This window comes from Oncorhynchus mykiss, chromosome 30 (assembly GCF_057628025.1).
Source record: "Oncorhynchus mykiss isolate SJ-2025 chromosome 30, ASM5762802v1, whole genome shotgun sequence".
In the NCBI taxonomy this organism is placed as follows: Eukaryota; Metazoa; Chordata; class Actinopteri; order Salmoniformes; family Salmonidae; genus Oncorhynchus; species Oncorhynchus mykiss.
This window is the reverse complement of record NC_143051.1, coordinates 31,443,241-31,457,197: the sequence shown is the minus strand read 5'-3', so window position 1 is coordinate 31,457,197 and position 13,957 is coordinate 31,443,241. Positions and strand designations below refer to the sequence as shown.

The window sequence follows — 13,957 nt, the reverse complement described above, 5'->3', positions numbered from 1 at the left end:
ATATAGGACTATGGTCATCTGTTTCCAATTTTATTGAGGTTGATACAATCACAGGCAACAGCACCAGGCAAAGGGGTAATGGAGGAAAAAAGTTCTGGTGGAGTAACAGGATTCAGAACCATAGTCACCAGTCCAATTTAATAACCCCAACAATTATTTTGGAGAGAGAAAGCATTCTCATTCATTGAAATGCAGTAATGTGTTACGATCCAATCCATATAATACATACTTTAAACATTTAAAAAGGATCTTCAGAAGTGGACATTGCAGGCTCTAAATCATTTTACAATGTCTATTTTTTTTAGTAGTTCATTCAAATGACTTATAGGTCACTTGATTTGGTCACCATCCATTGGCAACTGTTCTTCAACTAAAGTCACACAAAGGAGTTTTACCATACAGAGAAATACCTACAGTGACTAGCTGAGGTAAACCTTGGTCCCAGGAGAACATATTCAGTCATCTTACTTACTGCCATAAATACTGCGCAAACACACACCGTACACACACTGACCAAAGCCAACTGGGGTGCCTTAATACCCAATCTAGTGCATTCATATGTAATGCATGCAACAACACTATCCCAGTCTGCTTAGTGTCCATACCAAATGTCATATCTGAGTTAGTGGTTTATAGAACAGTGTTGTCACAGCTCAGATTGCCTATTCCTCCATTACCCTCTTCCTGATCCTTGTCTTCTTCTCCTCTACTCAGCACCCTGTCCTCCTCCTGTCTGCTCGTCTCCCTTCTTCTTGTGTCCGGAGACAATGTCGTCGATGCGCAGCAACAAGATGGCCGTCTGGAGAAAGAGTTCAATGGAGGAATGCTGCACATCCAAACATGTACCTAATGAACACTTATGTAGCGTCTCTTAACATTGTATTAAGCAGGCGGTCGCAAGTCTCACCTCTACTGCGGTCTTGTAGGTCTGAGCCTTGACGGCCAGCGGTTCCCAGATGCCCAGGACGGTCATGTCAGCCAGGGTGCCAGTCTCTCCGTTCACCCCCCACGATACACTGTCCTCCTGGGTGTGCTTGGCCTGTAGAGGTATGGAGCTCAGTGAAAAGGCCACTAAAATGTACAGTAAATCCTCCATCTCCCTTTTACCAACGCTCTCTCCTTCTTGAGCGTTCTCTCACACAACACACACCCACTCTCCCATCGGGTCTTACTCCAAGATGGTATGAGGTTCTACCTTTGACTCTCTCTCCGTCGCTCTCTTACCCTGAGGGCGGTGAGCACACGGATGGTGGAGGCGCCACAGTTCTGGATGAGGGTGCGGGGGATGACTTCCAGGGCCTGGGCAAGGGCGCGATAGGGCCATTGCTCCACGCCAGTGATGGCCTTGGATCGCTCCATCAGCCGCTGGGACACTGCCATCTCGGTGGCGCCTCCGCCAGGCAGCAGGCTGGGCTCCAGCAGAACGTTGCGGGTCACCTGCATGGCATCCTGCAGATTACGCTCCACCTCCTGGGAGAGCAGGGAAAATGGTGGAGAGAGAGAGATTTCAGAACAAAAGTAAAACCTCAGTCAGTCATCTTTACTCTGATAACGTACAATAAAAAAATACATGTTCTAGGAGGGGAGTAGAGACTGATCTCATGAACATTATTTTTCCCCATTATCCATCTCTTTTAGTGATTGTTGTACAATAAAAAGCGCATATTATTTGAAATGTTTTATTTTCTCAGTTTCTCACCGCCAGGATTTCCTTGCTGGCTCCTCTCAGCAGGATGGTGCAGGCTTTGGGGTCTTTGCACTCTGTGACGAAAGTGAAGTACTCGTCTCCAATCTTCTTGATCTCAAACAGGCCCGCCCCCAGGCCCACGTCCTCCTCGCGCAGCTCATCCGTACGGCTGGCAATACGTGCGCCACACGCTCTGAGGGGTAACATGGAAAGACGATGGTTGGTTTAGTTAGAGCAGTGGTCGTAAAGAGCATACACCCTAATACGCAATTAAAGTGACCGGCCATTTGATAGCTATGTACTGTACATAGTAACAAAACGCAGTGAAGACAAGCAAAACAGAACAGAGATAAGCGTCTCCAATAACGATGAAGAGTCAAACATTTTTTTTTTTGCTTTCATAGTGTATTGGACTTACCTGGCGATCCTGTTGTTGTCTGTCTTTCTGACACGGCGAATAGCCGTGATGTTAGCCTTCATCAGGTAGTGCTGAGCCAAGTCTGAAGAGAGAGGCAAAATATAGTCACGGTAAAAATGTTAGTTGCATCAGACATGTGCCTTACCAAGAGCATTGCATTTTGAAGCAGTGTGTGTAGTACCTGAGATGCCCTTCTCTGTGAAGATGAGGTCAGGCTTGAGGCGGATGATGTCTTCACAGATCTGCTGGATGTACTCCTCCTCCATCTGCAGGATGCGGGCAAAGTCCTCCTCACGAGTGATCTCAATATCAGTCTGTAGAACAATACACATGGTTTAAAAAATGTTTTATACACACACACACAGAACAAAACACAACATGCAACAATTTCAAAGTTACGGTTCACATAAGTAAATCAGTCAATTGAAATAAATTAGGTTCTAATCTATGGATTTCACAAGACCGGGAATACAGATACGCATCTATTTGTCACATACACCTAAAAAAAAAAGGTGTTGCTCAGAAAACCAGTCAGAAGCTGGTTTGACCACCATTTGCCTTATGCAGTGCAACATCTCCTTCACAGTGTTAATCAGGCTGTTGATAATGGCTGTGTGAAGTTGCTGGAACACGCTGTCGTACACGTAGATCCAGAGTATCCCAAACTTGCTCAACGGGTGACATGTCTAGTGAGTATGCAAGCCATGGAAGAACTGGGACATTTTCAGCTTCCAGGAATTGTGTACAGATCCTTGCAAACTGGAGCCGTGCATTATGCTGAAACAATCTTTCCTGAGCGCGCACTGATTCTGTAACAAGCAAATTGGTTGTCTCTTCTCTCTTCAGTAGCGTGCTGCATTCTGCTATGTGAATGATTGGCTGAGCCTTGGATACAGCCAGTATTGCTCCAAACGCGCATCACTCGTTCACTTACGGTCAGTAGTCATCCAGCCCCCCTTCCCAAATTTTTCTCATCGGATCTACACAATTCACATAGGTCACCTATTTTACATTCAAAATGTCAAATTTCGCCGAAAGGTGGCTAGTTTGCAGTTTGTGCAAACTAGCGCCATCGTGCGCTATCATGCATAAACCTAGCGCCATCGTGCATAAATTAATTTTGTCCCCCTACACCAAACGCGATCACGATACGCAGGTTAAAATATCAAAACAAACTCTGAACCAATGACATTAATTTGGGGACAGGTCAAAAAGCATTAAACATGTATGGCAATTTATCTAGTTAGCTGAGAGTTCCTCTGTGGAGATGGTTGTCCTTCTGGAAGGTTCTCCCATCTCTGCAGCACACCACCATTCAGGTCTTTATGGTAGAGTGGCCAGATGGAAGCCACTCCTCAGTAAAAGGCACATGACAGCCCGCTTGGAGTTCTCCCAAAAATTCTCTTGTCTGATGAAACGAAGATGAAGCATCACATCTGAAGGAAACCTGGCACCATCCCTACAGTGAAGCATGGTGGTGGCAGGTTGTGGCAGCATGGGGATGTTTTTCAGAGGCAGGGCCTGGGAGACTAGTCAGGATCGAAGGAAAGATGAACGGAGCAAAGTACAGAGAAATCCTTGATGAAAACCTGAGTGGCTTGGGGACAAGTCTCTGATCGTCCTTGTGTGGCCCAGCTAGAGCCCGGACTTGAACCCAATCGAACATCTCTGGAGACCTGAAAATAGCTGTGCAGCGACGCTCCCTATTCAACCTGACAGAGCTTGAGAGGATCTGCAGAGAAGAATAGGAGGTACTCCCCAAATACAGGTGTGCTAAGCTTGTAGTGTCATACCCAAGAAGACTGGAGGCTGTAATCGCTGCAAAGGTGCGTCAACAAAGTACTGAGTAAAAGGTCTGAATACTTATGTAAATATCATATCAGTTTTCATTTTTACATTTGCAAAAATTTCTACAAAACTGTTTTTGCTTTGTCATTATGGGGTATTGTGTAGATCGATGAATAAGGGAAAAAATGTAATCAGTTTTAGAATAAGGCTGTAACGTAACAAAATGTGGAAAAAGTCAAGGGGTCTGAATACTTTCCAAATGCATGGGAAAAAAGAGAGAAAAAAAACAAACAGGAAACATTTGTTAGTTTTTTTTGACAAGTATTTAACCCCATATCTTTGGCATTAAACAGTCTCCATATAGACTTCCATTCCTTTTCCATACCTGGCTTTCTCCCTTCTTGTACTCCAGGGAGCAGTCCAACAGGATAATGCGGGGATCCTTGATCATTCTGCGCATGCGCGGGTGAGTCACGTCCTTGTTAACCATCACACCTCTCAGCACGCACGAGTCCTCGATGATCCCACCGGGAACCTGAACAAACACAGATAATAAAGCAGACGTTGAAGCTGATGCTGATCTGATGCAGAACTTGGACTGTATGACATTAACAAGAAGTTAAGCTTTATTTTGATGTATTACACTTGTGATTTTATGAAAGTTCAATATTTATAATTCTGTAGTTTGAATTTCGCGTTCTGCAATTTCACCGGATGTTGGCCAGGTGGGACGCTACCGTCCCACCTGCCCGTAAGAAGTTAACAGACACTTTGACCCTTACCTTTTCTACTTTGGCGTACTTCTTGATGTCAATCTCCTTGCGTCCGTTCTCCTCCATCTCCACAGTTTTGACGGCGTCCAGTGAGATGCTGCAGGCCATGTCAGACCAGCGGCTCAGGGCCTTGGTGTTGATGGCAGAGTGGATGATCTTCAGCATCATCTTCCTGTCGCTAACGTCCACTGGGGTGCTGGGGGGAGGAGGGGATGGAGGAGAGTGTGTTGTTAAACAACTGATGAGTATGAAAGCAGTTGTCATCAAAAACATGCAGTTACCAGAAAAAGTACTTGGACCAATATTCTAGACTTCTGTAAATGAAGTACCAATGCCAATCCCAGATTTTCATAACAAGTGAAATTATGCACAGATGTCAAGTTAGAATTCAGCTCTTAAAGAGCCACTGAACACGCTGATTGTTTTTCTGTTGCTCATTAGATTAACAAGATTTCAGTCTGGGAGACATTTGGTTAATGATGTTTGTCCCCCATGATACACTTTAGACGAAGAAGCCCATTTCACTTCCTCAAAATCCCCAGGATGAATTTACAACAACACAATTTATGACAGATTTATTGAGTTTTTGCTGAAGAGGTTAAAGTTTCGCAATTTTACATCTAGCTAAGGTGTTTGGTGCAGTATTTCTCAAGTTAAAAAAATGTGCAACGAGTTGTCTTGTGTAAATGAAGTCGGGCTGCTGGGCAGGTCTGTCTCACTGTCTATGCTACTGGATACAGAGCAATCACCGCAGCTGTTCACCCCATGTTAGTGGGCAAATGGACATCATCAAATCCAAACCCAACCTTCATTTACCTGTTGTGACGCACCACGCACACACGGCTGTTCCAAACTCTATTTTAAACGACACAAACTTTGACTAAAGTTATCCTATTTACACTTCGTAGTCAATTTTGACACTAGAATAACCGTTTGACTCATATCGATGCCACGTAGGCCGTTTTCAAAGGGATTTGTTGCTTTTTAAAGGCAGTAGCTCTATAACGATTAAAAGGTTGTGTGTGTGGTTGGGTGGTAGAGGCTGGAAGAGTACCTGATTTCTTTGAGAAGGTTGAGCATATCATCCAGAGCTTGTCTGTAGGCGCTGATGACAACTGTTGGGTGCATTTGCTGCTCCAGGAACTGCTCTGACACGGACAGCATCTCACCCGCTAGAGATGCATAAAATGTATGATGTTTCCCATGTTGAGACACAGGAGTAATAAGAGTAAAACATAAGGAATAGGCTGGATTGGACTACTACAATGAGAATAGACCTGATGGTGCAGTGTATTCACAGTATTGGGCATGTGGTGACTCACCCAGGATGATGACAGAGGTGGTGCCGTCTCCCACCTCCTCGTCCTGAGTGCGACTTATCTCAATCATGGACTTGGCAGCCGGGTGCTGGACCTGGATCTGAGTATGTGGAAGCAGATATGGAAGGAGTGACATAGGCTTTGCACCGGGGTACTGAACATTGATATGTTCTGCATGGAAGTAGATGTATGGCAATCATAGCAAGTGTGTCCTTCTCACCTCTCTCAGGATAGCGTTACCATCGTTGGTCATCACGATCCCACCCATGGGGTCCAACAGCATCTACCAAGACAAAGTATCTTATGGTTCCGGATTCAAGTGCTACCATAAAAGTAAATTCCAGACAAAAGTGACATAATAGAAGACCTATAGCTCACCTTCATCATGGCCCTTGGTCCCAGGCATGTTCTGATGACGTCTGCGATCGTCTATAACACACGAAAAAAAAGTTTTATACAGCGCCAACAGGCAATGCATGATGGTGATCCTACATTCCTCATAGAGCTACAGTAGTAGCTATGACAATAACAGTATCACAATATTTATTACATGAGGAAATATTTCAACAAAGCAGACCTAACTCCTTGGTCCTTTAAAAACTTGCTGTATGTAAAATATTGTGTGCTATAACTTGGAAAATAAATCAAGGTGACTCGATGTCAACATAATGATAATTGTTTCCAACATTAGGGCCACTTTGTGTTTTGTTTCCTTGTTACGATACTAAAGAGTATCGCGATATTGGCATTGTCTCTGCCCTAGTACTGGGCCCCATAGACATAGATTAAACATACAATTATGTTGAAATAACATAGCTAGAAACCAAGTTAATTCTTAAAAAGTTTAAGCCATTGGGTGGTTTCTAAGATGACATGTGCAATTGTTTTAAGATGGTCATACTATGGAACATTTAGTTATTTGATTTTGAACTTTAAGACCCATTTAGGTATCAAAAAATGATTTTATAAAATATTGAATTTGGCCTTTACTACTATAGGCCAGAGAAACACATTGAATAACATTCATAAATGGCAAAAAAAAAGACAGTCAAAAAATAAATAAGAAACAAGGCATTGAAGTATTTATCCTATATCTACGAGATATAAGAAAGCTCAGGAAATAAATAAAATATATACACACAGTACCAGTCAAAAGTTGGGACACACCTACTCATTCAAGGGGTTCTCTTTATTTGTACTATTTTCTACATTGTAGAATAATAGTGAAGACATCAAATCTAAGAAACAACACATATGGAATCATGTAGTAACCAAAAAAAGTGTTAAATCAAAATATATTTTATATTTCAGATTCTTCTAAGTAGCCACCCTTTGCCATGATTGCAGCTTTGCACACTGGTGGCACTCTCAACCAGCTTCTTGTCTGCAATGCTTTTCCAACAGTCTTGAAGGAGTTCCCACATATGCTGAGCACTTGTTGGCTGCTTTTGCTTCACTCTGCGGTCCAACTCATCCCAAACCATCTCAATCGGGTTGAGGGATTGTGGAGGCTAGGTCATCTGATGCAGCACTCCATCACTCTCCTTCTTGATCAAATAGCCCTTACACAGCCTGGAGGTGTGTTGGGTCATTGTCCTGTTGAAAAACAAATGATATCCCATCTGGTTTTCGCTTAGTGGGACTGAAGTATCACTGCAGAATGCTGTGGTAGCCATGCTGGTTAATCTCTTTGGGCTAGGGGGCAGTATTTTGACGTCCGGATGAAAAACGTGCCCAAAGTAAACTGCCTGTTACTCACGCCCAGAACCTAGGATATGCATATAATTAGATTTGGATAGAAAACACTCTAAAGTTTCGAAAACTGTTAAAATAATGTCTGTGAGTATAACAGAACTGATATGGCAGTCGAAACCCTGAGGACAAACCATCAACAAACAAAAAGAATGGAAACCGGTGGATTATTGACTGAAGCGCACCAGCTAAACTGAGTTTTTGGGGATATAAAGGAGGACATTATTGCACAAAAAGGAACATTTGTGATGTAGCTGGGACCTTGTGGAGTGCCAACAGAAGATCTTCAAAGGTAAGGCATTTATTATATCGCTATTCCTGAATTTCATGGCACACCTGCCTGGTTGAAATATGTTTTTCATGCTTTTGTATGCGGGGCGCTGTCCTCAGATAATCGCATGGTGTGCTTTCCCCGTAAAGCCTTTTTGAAATCTGACACAGCGGCTGGATTAACAAGAAGTTAAGCTTTATTTTGATGGATGACACTTGTATTTTCACGAATGTTAAATATTTATATTTCTGTCATTTGAATTTCGCGCTCTGCAATTTCACCAGATGTTGGCCAGGTGGGACGCTACCGTCCCACCTGCCCGTAAGAAGTGTGCCTTGAATTCTAAATAAATCACTGACAGTGTCATCAACAAGCACCCCCACACCATCACACCTCCATGCTTTACGGTGGGCACACATGTGGAGATCATCCGTTCACCTACTCTGCATCTCACAAAGACACGGCGGTTGGACTCATCAGACCAAAGGACAGATTTACACCGGTCCAATGTCCATTGCTCGTGTTTCTTGGCCCAAGCAAGTCTCTTCTTCTTGTTGGTGTCCTTTAGTAGTGGTTCCTTTGCAGAAATTCAACCATGAAGGCTTGATTCACACAGCCTCCTCTGAACAGTTGATGTTGAGATGTGTCTGTTACTTGAACTCTGAAGCATTTATTTAGGCTGCAATCTGAGTTGCAGTTAATTGACCATTTCTGGGGCTGGTAACTCTAATGAACTTATCCTCTGCAGCAGAGGTAACTCTGGGTCTTCCTTTCCTGTGGTGGTCCTCACGACAGCCAGTTTCATCATAGTGCTGGATGGTTTTTGTGACTGCACTTGAAGAAACGTTCAAAGTTAGACATTTTCCAGATTGACTGACCTTCATGTCTTAAAGTAATGATGGACTGTCATTTCTCTTTGTTTATTTGAGCTGTTCTAGCCATAATGTGAAATTGGTATTTTACCAAATGGGACTATCTTCTGCATACCACCCCTACCTTGTCACAACACAACTGACTGGCTCAAACGCATTAAGAAAGAAAGACATTTCACAAATGAACTTTTAACAAGGCACATCTGTTAATTGAAATGCATTCCAGGTGACCTCATGAAGCTTCCAAAGGTGGGGGAGTGGCAATCTTCACCAAGGATCCCCTTCAGTGCTTGGTTGTCTCCACCAAGTCTGTCCCCAAACAATATGATTTGCTGATATTAAGCATTAAACTTTCAAATAGCTCTTTGTTGACTGTTGTTGGGTGCTATCATCCTCCATCAGCACCAGCCTGTACTAGAGGTCGGGGCCGATTTCAAGTTCATAATTTTTTTTTTTTTATACACCTTTATTTAATTTTTATTTAACTAGGCAAGTCCGTTAAGAACACATTCTTATTTTCAATGACGGCCTAGGAGGCAGGACGACAGATTTTTAACCTTGTCAGCTCAGGGGATCCAATCTTGCAACCTTACAGTTAACTAATCCAATACTTTAACACCTGATTACATTTCACTCCACGAAGAGCCTGCCTGTTAGCGAATGCAGTAAGCTAAGGTAAGTTGCTAGCTAGCATTAAACTTATCTTATAAAGAACAATCAATGGCTGTCATTGCTCCAATGTGTACTTAACCATAAACATCAATGCCTTTCTTAAAATCAATACACAAGTATATATTTTTAAACATGCATATTTAGCTAAAATAAATCCAGGTTAGCAGGCAATTTTAACCAGGTGAAATTGTGTCATTTCTCTTGCGTTCATTGCACGCAGATTCAGGCTATATGCAACAGTTTGGGCCGCCTGGCTCTTTGCGAACTAATTTGACAGAATTTTACGTAATTATGACAACATTGAAGGTTGTGCAATGTAAAAGGAATATTTAGACTCATGGATACCACCCGTTAGATAAAATACAGAACGGAATAAACGTTTTGTTTTCGAGGTGATAGTTTCCGGATTAGTCAAAGGTATATGGTTTAGAGAGAAATAGTCGACGCGTTATAATTCCTGTAATAACTTGCGGCTGAACTTGAAAGGGGTTCCTTCGTTATTTTACCGTTCATGTCTTCCATAGAGAATGTCTTGATCTACTTCAAATAAGGTCTGTGTTTCGTGCTTAAACCGCCTCTGCGTTTTGATACCCGTGTAAATCTCACTAGGATAAGGTAACGTTTGTCAACATATTTTCATAAATCGACTCTACAATTTTTTTTATCTTCGCTTATATTTAGCCAATATTGATCAGAGTTACCTTGTCCTATGGATATCTACACAGTTATAAAATTGGCCTGGTGGTGTAAGCCTACACGAAACACAGACCTTATTTTAAGTGAATCTAAAAATATCCTATGGAAGATTTTGCTAGGTGTCATGGGAATTATGACTCGCACTTTGGTTGTCAATTCTTACCATGCCCATTATTAAAATAGGATTTCCTGCATATAGAAATTAAAGTTTTTGTTTTCAACATTCATCACAGGTAACTTAAACTCTATTTTTATTCAAACAGTTGAGACTATTTGTCTCCTAAGCAGACTCTTCAGTATCATTGTCACTTCAGAGCTGTGTGTGTGTGTATTTATGTATTATATTAAGTTAAAATAAAAGTGTTCATTGTTCATTCAGTATTGTTGCAATTGTCATTATTACAAAAATGTGTGTGTGTATATGATATATATATATATATATATATAAAACATTTTTCTAATAAATCGGCCGATTAATCGTTATTGGCTTTTTTTGTCCTCCAATAAATCGGTATTGGTATCGGCGTTGAAAAATGATAATCGGTTCGACCTCTAGCCTGTACCCTACCTGCCCTTAGCGCTCTTCTGGCCCCTTACACTAAGTCTGAATTTGTCCTTTTAGGTGACCTAAACTGGGACATGCTTAAACCACCTGACCAAGTCCTAAAGCAATGGGACTCCCTACATCTTTCTCAGATTATCACCAATCCCACAAGGTATGACTCCAAACACCCAGAAAAGGCTACTCTCCTCGATGTTATCTTCACAAATAATCGTGATATGTATCAGTCTGGTGTTTTCTGTATTGACCTTAGTGATCACTGTTTAACAGCCTGTTCATAATAGCTGCTCAGTGAAACGACCTGTCCTGATTTGTCATAGACACTTGCCAAAAAACTTCAATGAGCAAGCATTCCTCCATGAACTGGCCTCTGTAAAATGGTATAGAATCAGCTTGATCCCCTCTGTCGAAGAAGCTTGGATCTTCTTTTTTGACATTTTCAGTGGTATTGTTAACAGACACGCCCCCATAAAGAAAATTAGAATGAAAAACAGGTTCAGACCCTGGTTCGACCATGAAAGACCATTACTCCACCTCAAGAATTGCATTTGGCGAAAGGCTCAGCACACGCATACTGAAGCTGACTGGCTATCGTTCAGGCAAATGAGAAATAAGTGCACACAGGCTATCCGGAAGGCCAAAGTTAGTTACTTTAAGGAGGAGTTCTCTCTCAGTGGGTCCAACCCCAAAAAGTTCTGGAAAACGTTTTTCCAACATTTCCTCATCTCCCACCCCTTCTAATGCGACTATCCCAGATGCTCCTCCCTCTTTTTCCCCTGCCCCGCTACAAAGTTTCTCCATGCAGGCAGTCACTGAGTCCGAGGTACTAAAGGAGCTCCTTAAACTTGACTCCAAAAAACCTTCTGGGTCAGATGGTTTAGACCCTTCTTTAAGCCTGTCTCTCCTTTCTGGGGAGGTTCCCATTGCAAGGCAGCCACAGTTGGAGTAAAGGTGCATTTTTATGGTGAACATCATCTTCCCCAAATGTGAAACTCGCGCCGCCCATGTATTTATGCCAGTTAGGCTCTACACCGGATTAATGTGCTTAATTTTAAGAAGTTATTTGGACACTTAAGTTGTGATACATACTGTACCTTATCGTAATATTAAATATCACTTGTGAATGATGCCCAGCGTGTGCAGTATGGCCTATATGTTTTCACAAGGTACAGTACATCATTAACAAGTGATAGGCTAATATTGTCACCCATCAGATTATTCTTAATTTAATGTGTTTTTTTTACATATACTAAAAAAATGTGTGAAATTAGTTTTGATATAATGGACCATTATCGTGCACCTGTCTCAGAACAGGGGCATATTAAATAAAAATAAATCAAAAGTAATCTATGCACTTAAATAGTGAATGGAGGATGCTTTTCCAGTGGTTCATTTTCTATACACCTGTAGGCTATACACCTGTTGTAAAGTAAAGCAATGTACTTATTATTAGGAAAGTTGATAAATAAATATAGTAGACCTAGCGTATAGAAAGCTGATTGGATCCTCTTTCTAATAGAGGCCGTCATAACTATTTTCTCACATAATTGCATAGCCTATTTGAAATGTTACTCTGAGCTCTCATGAAGTGTGATTTGATTTTCTAAAACATTTACATTGATGTCAGAGTGATTAGAGGGAGTACCAGGCAGTTAGCAAGTTTGGCAGGCTACTAATGACCATCAGCAGCATCAGAGCTTGTGGAGAAGCCTAACTAAACGGTCATGTGGAATTTGACTGCGGTCATGACTCGTGACCGCCAGTGTGGCGGTAATACAGTCACCATTACAGCCCTAAGTGGAAGACACCAAAGAATGTTAACTCACCTTGGCTGCACTGATATTTCCTGTCTGAACCTTCCGTCCAGACTCCCTCTTCATATTCTGGCCTGTAGTGGAACATGGAAACCAAGTTAAAAGTCTGTATGTTGTGTAAAATTGTACTGCAAAAACACAGCAGACCAAAACATAATTTCCGCAATTAGTCTAGTTAACTGTGGGATTTAACCAGTCTACGTCTGTTCTGCACCTTTTGATTTCTATGTACAAATTAAGATCCCACATCTGTAGATAACTAGCTACCTGCCTACAGTACGCCATACAGTATCATGTGTGGATTAGGGATGTGTCATATTTTAGAAGGCTGATCTTTTATACTGTACAGTTGACGTTACTAAGTTACATATATACATAACTACATCACCCAAGCCAGCTTCATTCATCTGACATGTTAGCTACGGACATGCCTGGAAGCTTCAACGACTAGGTTATAATGCCATTGATTTGAGTCTCTCTTTCTTTGCGCTTCACTAATATGTTGCCGAACAGATGGGCTCCCCTCCCATATTTTTTTTACCCTCATTTGGTCAAACGCTAACTAGCTACGGTTCCTGTATGTTGTAACTAGTTAGCTATTGTAATATGTAACAGTAACGTTACTGCAAAATGTATTCTTGAGGATGGACATTTGAGTTGAGTACTTAGTTATCTAACTAGTTAACGGTTGAGTAAATTGCACTATAGCCAGCCAGAGGTTTGTTGTAACGTTATCTTACGTTACAGCCAATAAAGTCATACAAAGAGCCAGTTCGCTAACGGTAGCAAGTTAACACTAGTGTCAGCTGTCGACAAGGAAGCAGAAGCACATGCTTTGTTGCTGGCTAGAAACAGACGATAACTATGTAGCCTGTATGGGCCCCTTGTCGGGATATTACAAACGACAGAAACATCAAAATGAGTAACATTTCCACAGAAATCTACGTTAAGATGTAACCTTTCTCGTTGCTTATGGGTTTTCTATTTACTTACTCAGCACGAGAACCTGTTGGCCCATCATTTTTGACAGCGTGTGGGACAACCGTCTGGAACCTTCTGGGCTGCCGGAGAGTAAAACGCTCGACATCGGGGGGCTGATTACTCCCAGTATTTTAACCAATAAACTTCGAGGAAAAAATGATGTACAGTGGATTCCACCAATTAGGGAGACGGGATAAACGTAAAAGGATTAAATGGGAGGTGAGTATGTACAAGGCATCATTGTGAGACACACCCTGTACATTCATTGACCTGTACAAAACCAAGCAAATCCATATACAGTAATCCAACATTGGCTAGACCCTTTCTGAAATGCAAGGATACCCGACAAGGC

General features: G+C 41.9%; 1 protein-coding gene across 1 annotated transcript; it reads right to left on the bottom strand.

The window, feature by feature from the left end:
- Window positions 1–16: 16 nt before the first annotated feature.
- On the bottom strand, window positions 17–13,937 carry LOC110488282 (T-complex protein 1 subunit gamma). The gene is made up of 14 exons (XM_021560447.3): window positions 13,618–13,937; window positions 12,637–12,698; window positions 6,364–6,414; window positions 6,206–6,268; window positions 5,989–6,085; window positions 5,721–5,838; window positions 4,676–4,862; window positions 4,279–4,428; window positions 2,287–2,419; window positions 2,106–2,187; window positions 1,700–1,880; window positions 1,225–1,470; window positions 908–1,039; window positions 17–799 (listed from the first exon to the last, which is right to left on the bottom strand). The coding sequence occupies exons 1-14, from the start codon at window positions 13,709–13,711 to the stop codon at window positions 707–709; spliced, it is 1,689 nt and encodes a 562-aa protein (XP_021416122.3). The 5' UTR covers window positions 13,712–13,937; the 3' UTR covers window positions 17–706.
- Between the last annotated feature and the right edge of the window lie 20 nt (window positions 13,938–13,957).

Coding starts and splice junctions, on each gene's coding strand:
- LOC110488282 (XM_021560447.3), bottom strand. CDS start 13,711: ATGTCGAGCGTTTTACTCTCCGGCAGCCCAGAAGGTTCCAGACGGTTG. Junction 6,086..6,205: donor GTAACGCTATCCTGAGAGAG/GTGAGAAGGACA, acceptor CCACATACTCAG/ATCCAGGTCCAGCACCCGGC. Junction 4,429..4,675: donor AGTACGCCAAAGTAGAAAAG/GTAAGGGTCAAA, acceptor GTGTTTGTTCAG/GTTCCCGGTGGGATCATCGA.